Source organism: Malaya genurostris, chromosome 2 (assembly GCF_030247185.1).
Source record: "Malaya genurostris strain Urasoe2022 chromosome 2, Malgen_1.1, whole genome shotgun sequence".
Lineage (NCBI taxonomy): Eukaryota > Metazoa > Arthropoda > Insecta > Diptera > Culicidae > Malaya > Malaya genurostris.
The window spans coordinates 41,772,484-41,788,689 of NC_080571.1; the positions used below are offsets into that span (position 1 = coordinate 41,772,484).

General features: G+C 36.7%; 1 protein-coding gene across 8 annotated transcripts in view; it reads right to left on the reverse strand.

The window, feature by feature from the left end:
- Positions 1 to 9,578: 9,578 nt before the first annotated feature.
- LOC131432430 (long-chain-fatty-acid--CoA ligase 4) overlaps positions 9,579 to 16,206 on the reverse strand; it is an 89,017-nt gene continuing 82,389 nt past the window's right edge. For all 8 annotated transcript variants that reach the window (XM_058598692.1, XM_058598693.1, XM_058598694.1 and 5 more), the window contains one exon: positions 9,579 to 11,881. In XM_058598692.1, the coding sequence (XP_058454675.1) occupies positions 11,727 to 11,881 (155 nt within the window). In that variant the 3' untranslated portion in view covers positions 9,579 to 11,726. The remainder of the gene's footprint in view (positions 11,882 to 16,206) is intronic.

Sequence of the window (16,206 nt, forward strand, 5' to 3'; positions counted from 1 at the left end):
ATCACATGTTAAAATGTAAATCTTTTGTGCAGATATTTGATGATGAACACTGACAAACATTTATATTATAATTTTAAAACAATTTAAACGGATATATTAAATTCAATTGTTATTGAAAAAAAAATGTCGTTGAATATTCTAGTGAATGCGGCAATGACTTGCGAAGATATGAAGAATTATCTTTTAACATCATTTCATTGGTGAAAACGGATAGAGCAGATAAAGACTTTTTATGCAAAGCAATACATATTTTCTATGAAAATATCTGGCATCTCGATGAAACATATACACACTTAACAGCGTTATGTTGACGTATAGCGGAATGAAACCAGTGCTACTAGATTTGCCACAATGGTTATTTCATTAGTATTTAACACGCTCTTCCTGTTAATATTCGAAGCCGAAACAGTTTTATTGAAATAATAATATCAATAATATAATTAAACTAATGTCACGGATACCAAAAAAATACTTGTATTTTAAGGAGCAAGACTCTTCGCAAGCGTATGAGTAATGTCAAAAATGTGTGCGTAAAAACAAATTCCGGCGCTTCTTCTCCTGGTTTTAATTAACAAATCTTCCATATGGTTGAAAAATAAACCAATCGGATCATTCTGCTTAAAATTGCAATTCAAGAAAAAGAATTCTTAGTCTAAAACTCTTCCGATTTCCTTAAAACTGCTCGAGAAAAAATATTTCAGTTTCAGCTTACATCCACTAACACATTTGATTAGCGACAAACACATTCAAATATGGATTTCCTGTTGCAGAAATTATTGCGCTATAAAGATTTACGTACCTTCTATAAGTAAGGCAATGGGTATGGAACATTGTCATAAAACTATTTATTTTTCCAGAAAACTGCTTTTGTAACAGGAAATATTTAGTTTTGTTTATTTTGTGTAGCGCAATCTAATACAAATCCATTGAAGCAGTGTTGCTAACTTCTTATTAGGAAATTGAAATCTACAGTCATAAAATGTAAGCAATTTTCATCAAAGGGTGGTGAAAAATTTATCAAAACTGATATTTCATCCAAAAAGTCTGGCTTAACGTTCGTTTGAGAATAAATTATTGCTGAAAAAGATTGTTTGAAACTGAATCGTGCAAGCCACTTTGATAAACTGGTTGCACTGCATATATGAATACATAGATCTATGACATACGTACAAAATAAAATGTACGTAGTACACAAATTACCAACACAAGTTAACTTGGTTTACTCTTGATCCTTAATACGATAAATTAATGTCTCTCTCAGCTTCGCTTGCAAACTATGAGAAAAAAATTCATGTCCAGTCAATGACATAAGCGGAACAGTAGTTTCAAAATTGTGTTCTTTCTTTCATTTGCCTTCTCAGTCGTTTGCGGTTTTCAGTGAAAATCTATGCAGTATGCTGTGTCGATATTCAACCGAAGCTTTGAGAATCGAAAGAGACAGTAAAAGGTTTCACAATGACTTATACCTGTTGGTGCTTGAATCTGTAGTAGTTTTGGTTTCCAAAGAGGCTCTGGGATGTAATTACTTCGATTTGTCACATTTTAGTCACTCTTTGTAGCCAAGCCTCACAGATTTTCAATACATCGATGAAAGAGTAAGAATTGAAATTCCGCTGGTGCTTCCTGCAGACGTAAGTTTGGTTTCGTCATGTCATAAAGTAAAGAGTGACGTTGGCAATTATACCCTCTCATTTTTTCGATGAGAAACGAAAATGCTTCGTCTCTCTTCGTTTGTTCTGGTGTCGGTCATTTACGAATGAGGCAGAAAAATATTGAAAATAAGACTGTTGAATTGGATTCTTTCATTGAGAATGCGTGACAATTCTAGAGCTCTGGTACTTTTTATTGGGTGGAATCACTGCACTGATTTTCGGCGAACGATTAAAATTTTCATTAAAAGAAAATCAACACTTAATTCGATTTTTTTACCATAAAATGCAATCCAAAATACTTGCAACATACATATTTCTTTGTAAAAATGTCTCGCTTTTTGATAAAAATATTTTGAAAATTGAAAAACAATGATAATATCCTCAAACCCCACTATTTTAAAAAAAAAAACCGATTTTATTTTATATTTAACATTTTTAGTCGACTCCTTGTTGTTTTCCACATTTCAATCTTGAAAAATATGAGACTCTTTTTGGAACAAGAGCAGCTGAAACGCAAAAGAAATTACCAGAACATTGTATCTTACCCTGCAAAGTATTTAATTCACGCTCCACGAACAGAATCTTCTCACTTTAATTATTGGATGTTTTATCATTTGTCGTATAATCAGTTGAAACGGAATTTCTTCTTAGTCGCCTGTTTATCAAGGTGTGTTAACTATTTATAAGAATTTTCTGTATTACCAGTCTTCTTGAAGACCCTCTTCAGGATTGTCCAGGAACGTTCGATGGGTCGAAGCTGAGGGTAATTTGGTGGATTGATATTTTTCTCAACGAAACTTATACCCTTTTCCGTAAGCCAATTGAGACTGATTTTGGCATAGTGAGCCGACGCTAAATCCGGCCAAAAAAGTGGAGTGTACTATGCTTCTTATATGAAGGCAGCCATCTCTTCTGGAGATGGGTTTTTGAGTCCTCCTTTACATAAGTCTTATCGTCCATCAAAACTCATGCATCCGGACACTGCAAATGACGCAAATACAATTTCCGGGCCCTTGTTGCTGCTCGCTTTTTCTGTTCTACACGTTGTTTCAAGATTTTCTGCTTCTTTTAGGTCTTCAGTTGATTTCGCCTCTTAATACGCTGGATCATTCCGACACTCGTTCCTACTTTTTTGGCCAAATCACGTATTGACAATGATTTGTTCTTCATGATTAGAGATACCACTTTCTGGTCCTGTTTCGGGTTGGAAGAACCGGATTTTCTGCCACTTCCTGGTAGCTCATCCAAAGAATTGTGTTCCTCAAACTTATTAATGATGGTTTTAACACTGGCATGATGAATTCCAAACCGCTTCGCCAATTTTCGCATAGTAATACCCTTCTCACTCAGCCATGTGTCCCGAACCTTAATTTTCACTTTCTTTCCAATACGCGACATTTTGAAAACGCAGAATTTCAACCGCACAAACAAGTAAACAAACGAAAGCTGACAGCCAAACGCACAGCATGCTGTGATCTGAGCATAAAAAACCATCACAAATACATGCGTACAACTCAAATGTTTGTGGATAGCTTATTTTCGATACACTCCTTATATTTATGAAATGAGTTCTCCTAGGTCAAGGCTCAAACATACAAATGACATTGACTGGCACCGTTCTTCCTGGAATACAAACGTAATCATCCGTAAAAAAATAGACTTTTCCAGGACTTCAAAGGCTCTAACGGTCATTTTCAAGACCCTAAAAGTAACGAAAAGAACTTGATTAGAAAACGGCCTCTTAGAATACAAACGCAATCTTCCGAAACCAAATGGTGCTTTTTAGGACTAGAAACCTTAACCGGTCAAACGGTATCAAATCAGTTAATATTTATACATATTTCGAATGCAGTCTCGCGGTTATATCTCTGACATTATCTACTCCAAGTTTTATTGCAATTCATGAGCTACAATGATTGTAAAAAAAATGACGCAAATAAATGACAACATGAGCTTTTGATATGGAACCCATCTTTATTTTCTATATAGGGGTGCAAATCAGAAACTCAAGGAAAAATACACGTAGAAATGTGGTCAGGATTTAAGCACTTACAGCTCAGTCTATTTTGTATCAATTATTAATATTATTTAATCATTTGATTGGCAATATATTTAAGTTTCGATTGGAATGTATCAAGTCACGTATTTTCAATTATATATGATTGAAATTTTGAATAATAGCGAGCAGTGTCCTATTTTGTCTGCTAAAAATCTCCGACACACCGGATTTCCCTGCCATTGACAACGGTTTTGAAGGAGTAAGCGATATGTCAATGGGCAAGCGTCGCTCTGATTGGACAATCGATGCAAAAGCGAAGCATGATGGAAGCACGCGAATCTATAAATAGAAGCGAAATTATGCTAATGTTTCAGTCCTACGCGTAGCATGGTAGAGGTAGGTTGTTGCTAGTCAGTACGACGAAAAGTGTCATACAACAATTTGAAGCTTTAATTGGTATGCCCTGATCTTGTGTCATGCAAGTTCGAATGAAATTATGTCGTTTCGCCTGAGAAATTGACAACTACCCCAGGGTAAATTTTGAGTGCTTAAGATTATTTCTAATTAATATAAGATGAACTCGATTGATAATGATAAAAAGTTTATCGCTTCAACCGAAATCGCAGAATGGTAAAGAAACAACGGTATTAAAATAACTGCTTGCATACAAAACTTTAACACAAGCTTGGAGAAGAGAAGCTTAAATATTGAAATCCGTTTCGTAAGTATTTACGAAGATATAATTGCATACATTTGGGATATTGGTGTAATTTCGTCGGCTAGAAAACAATGTTCGGTGTTGGTTCCTAATCAAGATTAATCTAAACACTCTCGTGCAGTTGCAGATTCAAAAGTGTGACGTTTGATTGAACTGTTTGATTGTAGATCATTAGAAATTTTGGAAGTGTTGTTCTACATCAATGGCTCGAACAACCCCATGAGTCTGATCCTTGTAGTCAGAACTTCCAGCGAACGTCTATCTCTAAGAGAAAAGTAACCATGAGCGAATTTATTGCTATTTATCTGTCAAAACAATTTATAGTATTGAAATGACTATTTTTTATCAAGAAACTATATTCACAAAAAAAGACTATCGTATGAATGTGATTGTGGTAGGTTTAGGAAAACATATTGAACAATACGCGATGCGTTTTTTTAGTAAATTTTTGAATTCTTGAAAAAGTTTCATTCAATAAGCTGAAATTAGATGAATAGTATTCAGTCTAAAATTGAGTCAATAAAACTTCACCATTGAGTCTTTTTTTACAATTGAGTTGATATAACTCACATCAAGGTGAGGTAATTTCCCTGTAGCATTTCTTTTGCGATATAGTTTTTCTACTAATAACAGTTTCTGAGTAACATTGATTTGAAGAAGTTTCCATACTTAAATATATTCACATTTTCTTAAAAAATAGTCTCTTGTCAAATTGGTTTCTCCATCCGTGAAAAATAAATGGTTTGTCTTACTGAAGACATGTGCTCAGTTTCATCCAATTCGGAGCAAGTCAATCCTGATTATTCCATCTTTTCCATAGTTAATTATAGGTTCATAGTATCTCTACAAGTTTAAGACTAAGGCAAAAGTTAACTAGTTTTGCAGTAAGCAAGAGTTTATAGAGTACATTGCAATGGAAAAAAAATGCTTCAATCTCAGTTCGAAATGAGCAACTCGGGGTAAGGAATGCATTTCGATCCACAAGAGGGAGAGCTCCGACATCTATAATCTGTGCTGTTCCAAATAAATCGCTTTCCATCATCACCTCCTGCACGCAGTCTGTGTTAAGAGGCATTCCAGGAGTTTTCAGCTTAAACCGAAGCATAGATTACGAGCGCGTTAAGATCATGTGCGAGTAGGAGTAGGCAACAACTGAAACCATTAATCAGCAGCAGATTACAGCTCATCCATCATAACGCATAAGATATGGCACTGCTACACTACAGGTTTATGATTTTTTTTTCTCCAACTCGCATCCAAAGAAGGAGGATGCACTGTTTTAAGCGATTATAAGTTCTCAGGCGGGTTCTTGGAGTCAATATCAAATTAAACATTTCCTTCGTTTCTTTACATGAATGAGTCTCTGTTCATAGTCCCAAATTGCGATTAGTGTAGCCTAGATGGCAACATAATGAACCCATATACTTTGTACTGGGTTAGCTCCACTCAACAATCGTTTATCTTGGGACAGGGGTTGGAAACCTATTGAGTCGAAAGAACCTAAAACGACAATTTACCAAATTTCAAAGCTTTCAAAGAGTCACAAAATATTTGCTTATCAACTACCATATAAATAGTAATTGAGTGAATAAAGTTAAAACAAAAACTAACCAACTCGATGTTGCTCAATGTACTGTATGGTCCTTACTATTTGTGTTAGAATACTCTGACTATCAACTGCTGATTCATCTTAAATTGCTGAGCAATTTAAAACAAAATAATTTATGCACTGGATGTCTTCTGCAGAAAAAATAATTTCTCTTTGAAACAAACCAATTCTTTCATCGAAATCTAGGCTGAGTTTCCCTTAGAATGGTTGAAATGTCGTCACTCTGATATTCCAGGCATTCTGGTTTCCCTATTCTTGTAGTTTTATTTTATTTTACCAAGCACACATAGATTTTATTTCACTGATTTGTAATTTTTATAACAACAACTTTCGGAAACCCTAAAAAATGATCAATTTTTTGGTAAATCCAAATTATTTTACAGAGAATGTGCGAGTTTTTGCTGAACTTCGGTAAATGAAATGGCCAATGACGATTAAACGTCAAACTGTGCCTATTGAATAAATTTGAAAAGTGTGACACTTTTTAGAAACAGTTGAAAAGAGTGACTTTTTCTCTGAACCGGTGATTAGACTATATTAACTAATTCGAATTTTGAACTCTTTCAAACATGGGGTTTTGGTACCTCACGTGTACCGGTTTGTGCTAAAGTGCACAACACTAATTTAAATTATTTACGTTTCACATTCAGCTCATCAGTGCATTAGCATATTATGTTTAACTACTGTCACATAATCCGCTAAATATACGTGATTTCAATGTATTTTCAATTTACCCCTGATTGACAGCAATCTGTTGGCGGCCAGTTAGCCGTCAATTTGTCAATTAGAATATCCGCCTGGAATACATCGACACTTATCAACGTCTAACACATTATTTATTGCAATTTATAGCGTTGCAGTGGAAAAATCAATCAAATAAATAATCAGAATCAAAACATAACTGTTTATTGGTATTTGCTCAACAATTATCGAACTGATTACCGAACAGTCAGCGGCTGGAGATTTTGTAGAAAATTACCGAATATTTTGTTTTATTCTGCATTCATTTGCCGTTCTCTAATTGAAGGATATTAATACCTTGTTCATTGAGGAATGTATTTTTTCTATTGAAGCACAAAGTGAAACGATTGAACGTCGTACTTTTGGAAAACCTTCGCGATGGTCGAGGTCGAAAAACTAAGCGTCCATGATACAATGCCACAGAAATGTTCAAAAATCGTTGTGAAATGCTTGAGTTGTATTAAAATTAAGGTTAATTAACAGCGAATTTTGACGTATTTCGGGACTTTATGAACAAAAATGTATATTTTATTGAAAAATTTACCAAACCCAAATATTATTAACACTCAAACGCTCGGGTTGGGATTTTCATCGATTTTTTTTTCAAAAATCTGTAAGTACTGAATAAATTGACCGATCTTGATGCATTTGGTGTCAGAAAAACCGGCTATTCTTTAATTTTATTCTGCCATAATCGGTGTTGATATGGTCCAAAAACACCGGTGTTATTCCAGATCGCCTTGGGGTAAGTCGGTTTTGCCATTTGGGGTATTCTATCTAAAAAACTAATGTCGTTTTTTATTGATTCCACTCGCTCGGTGCCAGTGTTTTGCCCTGACAGTTGATTAATGAAACAGTTTTGTAAAGTTTGGTTTGCACGCTTGCTGCTCTGAAAAGAAAACGGGTGCAAAATAGTTGCCCGCGAATTGACCCGAAAGTGCACTTTTTTCGTTCGGTGCAAATCAATGAAACACAGCCCACTTGGAATAAAACGTTCAACGGTTGTCCTTCATTGGTCCAATACGTTGGATCATTGGTCCAATGAAAGTCAAATCAATCGTTCAACGGGAGGCCAACACGGGACCTTCGTTTGCCGATTTTGAAACAGACCGTTGAACCGAATGCCATTTTTTTCGTTCAACAAACCCGGCAGACAGAGGTCCATTGTTGAGCCATTTTTAACATGAGGAGTTGGAACCACGTTGGACTAGTTTTACTGCAGAGTTTCTGAAGTTTTCTCCTCTTATTTGTTTAAACTAACAATACATACCTGCACAATACTTCTACTTCACGTAGAATAACAACAAATTATCTTTCTATGTAAAGGTAACACTTAATTTTCACACTATTTTTGCAAGAGAAAAAACAACAAACCGTTCCAGCAAATTGAACGAATATTTCGTGCAATATGTCGTTCAACAAGCGCTAAAAAATCAACAAAATTGAACGGCCTGCTGAGAGGGAGTGCACCTGTTTTGATTGCCCGACTGCACGAAAAGTGCACGAATCGAGCAAAACACTCCACGAGTGTTGTCAATGAAAAACGACATAAAAATGTATATGGGAACAGTTCTGGAACAATCTGAAATGTGCAAGATTTACTAAAACGCATCAATTTGAATAAACTAATCATTTGGCAAACCATCCCAGATGGTACTGGAACCAGTTCCAGTACCCCGACAGCTGTTCGTTAGGAATGACAACTTTGTTCCAAACGAGCAAACGACCTGTCAGATACAATGGAAATCTATCGAAACTGCCAACATTTCGAATAAAATGTTTTGATTTGTTGCCAACATTTGTTTGGATAAGACATCGTCACTCTGGTTATAGGCACTCTACTTCACCCGCACTAACGAAACTACCCATGCAGAATCAATCATAGTGACCCATGAGTCAGCAGATAAAATTTGACAGCTTTATCAGTCGAACTCTAATCATGATGACAAAAAAACTGAAGCAACTCCGTTAAGAAATGTGTGCGATAAAAGAAACGGCATCCCGCCGTGTCGAAAACGTATATTATTCTTGCACTTTGTAGTCCCCGGCTACATTCGTTTCGGCATCTACAACATCTTGGCACTATTAGACAACAATCAGAACATCGAAAAAAAATCCCAGTTCCGGACTGCCGATGACTCTGAGCGACAAGAAGCCCCGAAGGAATCCGAAGAGGAAGACCGCGTGCGCTTGGCCGGGAGGTCGGTGCAACCGGTCAAACAGTGAAAAAGTACCTGGCGAACATGTCAGGAAACGGAAGTCACATCCACTGGTTTCGGAGCTTCAGGCAATGAAGCGAGGCGGTGGGATAGGTGACCTACGGGACCTATCTCACCCTGGATGGCAACGACTGTCAGGGCACTTCGTATTCTATTACCTCCACGAAGAAAGTGAGCTCCGCGGTGAAGTTCATTTTACACACCAAAATCCCCAAGAAGGTGCTGCTGTGGCTGATAATCAGCGTGAAGAGCGCTTTTCTCTCACTCCGAACCTGCCATGAACGGGGTAATTTATAGTACGAAATGCCTGCCGGAAGTTGCGTGGTTCATCAAGAAATTCCATAAAGGCGAAGACGCGATGTTCTGGCCGGATTTGGCGACGCGCCACTACTCGAAGCGATCGAAGCTGAATATCGATGTGGTACCAAAGGTCAAAGATCGATTACCCTGGAAATCTACTAGTTATTAGGTTGCGATTCGGACACAGAATAACAATATAATGGGCGAATTTCTTAAAGGCGAGAGCAAGCGGCTATACGACATATTCCATCACTTGATCGGTATGATCTTGAAGGGAAATTGGACTGACTGAAGACTTGGATTTTCTCAATATTTTCTTGCGAAATCAAGCTGCAACCGGTATTCTTTGTTCTATATATTTCGCCATCTGAGTTTTACGTAGGACCAGTAAAGATAATGAAATTTACGTGCTGCTTCCTTTCGTTCGTGTTACTACCATCCTAAACTAAACTAATCCATTCCTCTATTATATCTAGCCTTTTATTGTGTCCACTGGATGTGTTTCAATTTCATCGACTCCGTTCCTTTGATTATTTTGTCTTATTTTTTTTCTAGACTACAATCCTATCAACTGAAAACCGATCCGCAAAACAACAAGCAGTATATAGGGCTTTAACTTAGACCAAATAATACATACTCATTAGTGCTGCTTAGTCAATGGTTGAATATAATTGCTTTTCATTTCGATTGAAGTTATCCTTTATGTCGCCGGTGCAGTCTTACAAGGAATACTGCTGTCTCGTCACGTTAGAATTGAACATAACAATGATATGGAAAGATGTGGTGCCACGACGTTTCCGTTCTATTCCCACGAAGTAGGGCACACATTCGCCAGTCTAATTCGAAACCATTGCAATGTTTTTGGACATTCCAAAACTTCCAAGTAACGTCAACCTACAGGACTTAATCAAAGTTTAAAAATCTATCAACACTAAACCCGAGATTGGATTAAACTTGATCATCAAACTATTATTCTTCCGAAAACTTCCAAATAAGTTCCTGTTTCTGGAAAACCTTTGTTTGATTTTGGCATATACTCGACCAAACACGTGTTTATTTCATACGACCCTAGCCAACAATTTCAAGTGTTTCGATTCAATCGGTAAAAAAACCTGATGGTCATGGTTTTTAACATTGGGAATCCTGATCTCATACAGCTCGATAATTAAAAAAAACAAGACTTCTATGAAACTGTAAACCTGCAGGCCATGGGCTATCGTCTACCATAATCGGCTTTTACATGACAACACTAGAAACGACGTTCGCCCTCTATCCGTCAGAATAGCAAACCGAAGCGTTTTATAGCAAACTGAATACCCGGAGTTCGTTATAGCACCCTAGCCAGAAGAGAACGAAAGTAATTAAACGCAAAGCATTTTACTATTTACAAAATGTTTTCTCTAGTGCAATAAAAATCCACCTAATAGGAATTAACTACATTACTTTCTAATCAGACACATTCAGTCGTCATTTTGTCATAATTAAAAGATATTGAAAACCGACTCCAACTATGAAATAGTTGATGGAGTCTTTTTTTATTATTTACATATACGGAAAGTAGGTTCACGGTTTTCTCTTGCCCTCTGCTTATGCGAAAGATTATTTTCCTGTGTTCATCTTATGAACAAATTCTTTTTCCTAGGACTTACCAAGATAGGGATTAGATACACTAAGGTTGAAGGTTTCAATTTGTTAGTATTAACCATATCTACTTGTTTGTGATTACAATGCCCTTCCCCAGTTTTGCTCTCAAGCACACTGATCAAACTGTGATCCACTGGGCAGCGAAATCACACGCTACTGTTTCCATTTTGCACACCACACTCAGTCACCTTAATTTACTTTTCTCGCATTCGATTAGTTTATAGTTTTATGTTGCCTCATAGCGTGTGGCGGCCAAACAAACAAGTTGAGAGACAAAAAGTAGAAATATGTACAATATTTTCTTTATTGTTTGCTCGTACTACAGGTAAATAACAAAATCAAAGAGAAGAAGAATAATAACAAAACAAAAGAAAAAAAAAACAAACTAATTTCCGCTTACGAAATTCCATGACAAACGAAAAGAAAACAAAAGTTTGACAAACATTGTCAATTATCTCTATACAATTAATCGATTTTCCCGAAATCGATTCAAAAAAACTCTTTCACTCTTTTCTATCCATTCTACGCTGACTCTAGGTAATTATGATGATGCTGATAACAACCGGATGAAGACCGATGGCTTCGTTTGGGTCACACAATTAAAACCGCCACCGCCGCAAACCCGCCCGCAACTGGTAGTTAGACAGACGGTAACGTAGTGTGTGTGTGTGTGTGTGATCCGGTACGCGCCCATCGCGTCCTGAAGTTGTGTTGTGGTGATGTTTGAAGCTACAATTTATATTCGCCGAAAATTATGTTTGTTTGCGAGGTCGTCGATCGGCATCGAGGCCGCTCATCGATTCCCTCACCCCCCGCCATCCATCCACCGGCGGACCTCGACCGTCTACGACGCGTACATTCGGCTGATTTCGTTCTTGTACCGCTCCTGGATGTCTTTGCGTTTCAGCTTGAAGGCGGCCGTTACCAGACCCATGTCCGGCGTCCAGATGTCCTTACAGAGTGTTACCGCCGTGGGGATCTCGAAGCGATGTAGTTTACCTGTGGTAGGGAGAAAAGAAAATGAGAAACTAGAGGTTTGGAGATATTTGTTTAAAATCTATTCGTTGTGTTTAACTAATCATCCGCTTGTAAAATCCTGGGTTGCCTGGATGCTGGATGAAATCCGTCACCAACGTCCTAGAAACGGGAAAGTGAACTGGGAGCTTTTTTTCCAGCAATATCCGAACATTTCAACGCGAAATTATCGTTGAATTTCGTTCAGAAGGTCAGAGATGATTCGTATTGATCAGGCACAGGGCACAGGGATCAATGGTGAAACCAAAGGCTGATGTCGGACCAAAGACGGACTGACGGATTTTAATCAGTTTCCGGAATCAGACGGATTTCACAGGTAGGGAACAATTTTTAATGGGTAATCATCTCAGACGAAAGAAAATGACGAAAGTCGTCTCGAAGTATCCGATCTAGTAGGCCATAGCTATTTGTGTAACTAAACTCTCCATAAACGTAAAGAGTTACGAATCTTAAGTTTCTCTAAGCAGCGTTTTGTCGTTTCTAAAACTACCATGGGGACAAAAATAAGCAAATTTTGGTACGATTTTACATCATGCCATTACTCGAAAGCCGTGCAGGAGTGGTTTCAAAAGCGATGAAATCACCAAACTGCCTTGAACTCCATGCGATCGAAACCTATTGGGCCGTGATGAACTGCAAATTTCCGGTAACCAAAAATGAATAACGAATAATGAGAAAATGAAAAAAGGGGGATGGGTAATGTCAGAGACATAACTGGAAGGTCGTGAATACAAATAACATTGACAAGCTTCTATCAAATTTCCGAATGATCGTTGCATTAAATGATTGATTGATTTTATGAATTGTGAAACTGTGCAACACTTCAAGACTAAAGTACAACTTACACAAATCACACATATTCTGACACACAATACAACATATGAAATAATTATTAGTGATGTTAACGGTAATATTTTCAGACTGAACTTTTTGCTTGTGTCTGAGCGAGTTAATACTAAGTGTGAAGCTGCTTCCTGCTGAATACTGATGAAAAAAATGTTCACATCAGAAAAAAAAATTCACTGAATACGATTTGACACTAACTGAATCAAAAGGCTCTCTTTAAATATTCACGTCATAACACATTTACGCTCAATAAGGTAGATCTAACGGAACTAGAAACGGAACAAAACATTAAATAGATATTTGTAATCGGTTTTTAGTTGAAAGAAGTAAATAGTTCGGTTTATTCTATGTTGAACGAATAGCGGAACTGATATTCAGCTGACGACATTTAAATTATCTATGATTATCTCACACTGCTGAACTCTTGAGTATTATTACAGATCATTTTTCCGATTATATGGAGAAAGAATGACGTTATTACGATTGATATTACGAGACATTTGTGATCTAAAACGTCAAAAACATCGTTGTTTTTCTTTGAGAAAAATGATGGAGACTCTGGAAAAAACGAGTAATGATGCTATACAATATTGATGTCATTTGGATGGAATGTCCCACGCAGGGACAGCGGAGTATTCCTCCTCCAATTGAAACTGAATGCATGATATTGTATCTGAAACTGTAACTTTATTCAAGAACTGGATTCTTGATACTGGAACTGATATCTGGACCAGAACGAACTGAGCTGCTCAAGATGCGCGCAGATATGAAATGTCGCTTACTACCTCAAAACCGTCGTCGTGGGTATGAGAAAGGCAAACACTCGTCCTGGGATTACTTCTTTGATACTCGTTGATACCAAACATTGCAAAAAATTTTAATTTTGAATTATTTGATATTGTCATACAACTTAAGGAGCAAGTCTCTTGGCAAGCGTATGAGTAATGCCAACCATGTGTGCATAAAAACAAATTCCGGCGCTTCTTTTCCTGATTTTACTCAATAAATCTTTCATGTGGTTGAAAAATAAACTAATCGGTTCATACTGCTTGGAATTGCAATTCAGGAAAAGCGAAAATCTTAGTCTAAAACTCTTCCGTTTTCCTTAAAACTGCTCGAGAAAAATTATTTCAGTTTCAGCTTACTTCCATTGACACATTTGATTAGCAACAAACACATTCCTATATGGATTTCCTCTTGCAGAAATTATTGCGATATAAATATTTACGTACCTTCTATAAGTAAACCCGCAAAATAGGAACTTTTTATTTAACACGCGAAAGGCAATGGATATGGAATGTTGTCGTAAAACTATTTATTTTCCCGGTAAACTGCTTTTGTAACAGAAAATATTTAGCTTTGGTTATTTTGTGTAGCGCAATCTAATACACATGCATTGAAGCAGAGCTGCTAACTTTTTTATCAGGGAATTAAAATCTACATTCATAAAATGTAAACAATTTGCCATCAAACGTTGCTGAAGAATTGATCAAAACTGATATTTTATCCGAGAAGTCAGGCTTAACATTCATTTGAGGATAAATTATTGTGAAAAAAGATTGTTTCAAACTCAATCGTGCAATCCACTTTGATAAACTCGGTGCACTGCATATATGAATACACAGATCAATGGCATACGTACCAAATAAAATGTACGTAATACACAAATTACCAACACAAGTTAACTTGCTGTACTCTTGATCCTTGAAATGTAATCATTAATTGATGATCATATTTTTGATGGCATGTAGAAAAACGTATGTTGATACAAGTTGGGTACAAGAGATATTCTCGATCAAAATTTATCATTCTCTCAGAGGGTAAATTTTGAACATGTGGCCCATAGTAAAGTAAGATGTGTTCACGTAAATGAGTGAAATCGTCTCAAAAGTTCATTCCCTTACAGGAAAAATCGCAAAATTAAGTTGCAGGAGATAGCTCACATCGTAAAGATATCAAAAGAAGGTGCATTCACAATTTTCCAATAGCACTTGAATATGTTTGCCAAGTGAATGCCACGAAACAGCTAATCTGTGTCGCACTAACATGTCACAAGTCGATCGCTACAATGGCTAAACTCCATCAATTGAAATTCTAATTGCTACCGCATACACCATATTTGTCAGATTTAGCCCCTAGCGACTATTTTCTGTTCTTCTTTTTAAAAAACGAAGTTGAAAGTTCATCACTGAGACTGCGTTTTTTTTAGATTAAGAAGAAACCGTGGAATAAAAATGGTGTAGAAATGTTGGAACACCGTGGGAACAATTGGATTGCTTTTTAAAAAAAATATATATTGATGAATGAGGTGTTGTTTATTTTTTTTGTCAAACTAGGGACTCCTTGACCGACGAATTACGATTGATTACTAAACTAAGTACGTGCGACTATGGTATTTAGCATCGTATTGCTTGTTTATGCGGTAAAAAATTTTTTTATGAACAGAAGAATCGCATTGCTTGTTTCAATTTCTTTGCTATAACCTAAAGCCGTTGTCAATTAAGTGTAAGTGTAATGTTCTTCAATTCGCAATACTGCTATTCTAATTGGGGAAACCACATTTTGGTATTTCCCCGGCGAGCAGAACACCGTACACTCCTCACAAGCAAACATTCACACACTACCTAATTTAGATATCTGTCTACAACAGCATATGCCTTGTCAAATTTAAACTTGTTGGATGAAGCTGCCTTAAGCTTAATGAGGTAAAAATTTTTGTCCTGCTGGGGCACGCTTGTAGGCGCCGATAAAACTGAAATTGTTCTGGTAAAAAAGTTCACCGAACTATATTTTACGCGAAGCTAAACTTTTTCGCTAAATCACGGCCGGAGATCCCAGCATTTGATTTTGATGTTCATATTCCCAAGGGTATTAGCGACTCATGATTGATTATGTCCATCTGATTCCGCCAGATGACTTATTCTCGTGACCGATTTGTGTTACACAGTTACAATAAGTCATTTGATATCTGGACACAAAAACAAAACTGATTTATCTCGAAACTCTACAAATGAAAAGACAATGTTAAGTGCTTAAAAAACAAATAGCAGCGAAATTGTTCCAACTTGGTTTTAATGAAATCTCGAGCATTTCTTCGAATATCACTCGTAAGATACTCTGTTTGTTAACCTGAGCGGTCATTTCGTTTCACCATTTCTTCTACTATGTCGCATCTGTTTTATAACTGTCCAATAGATATAGGCAAAACCGTTTATTTCAAAGAACCGCTCAAAACTTAATAGTTCTACCGAAGGAAATAGTTTTATTGAACCTTTCCTCGTTCTTCTGAAACTTTGTATGTTTCTTTGAAAATGGCAAGAGAGCTACAAAAATAGTTAGTGCATTTTGCATGTATTTCTACCAATAATCATTCTCCTTTCTATATACATTTTCGAAGGTCGCGAACGTATGGAACTTCTATCAGATTTCTGAAACCAGCAATC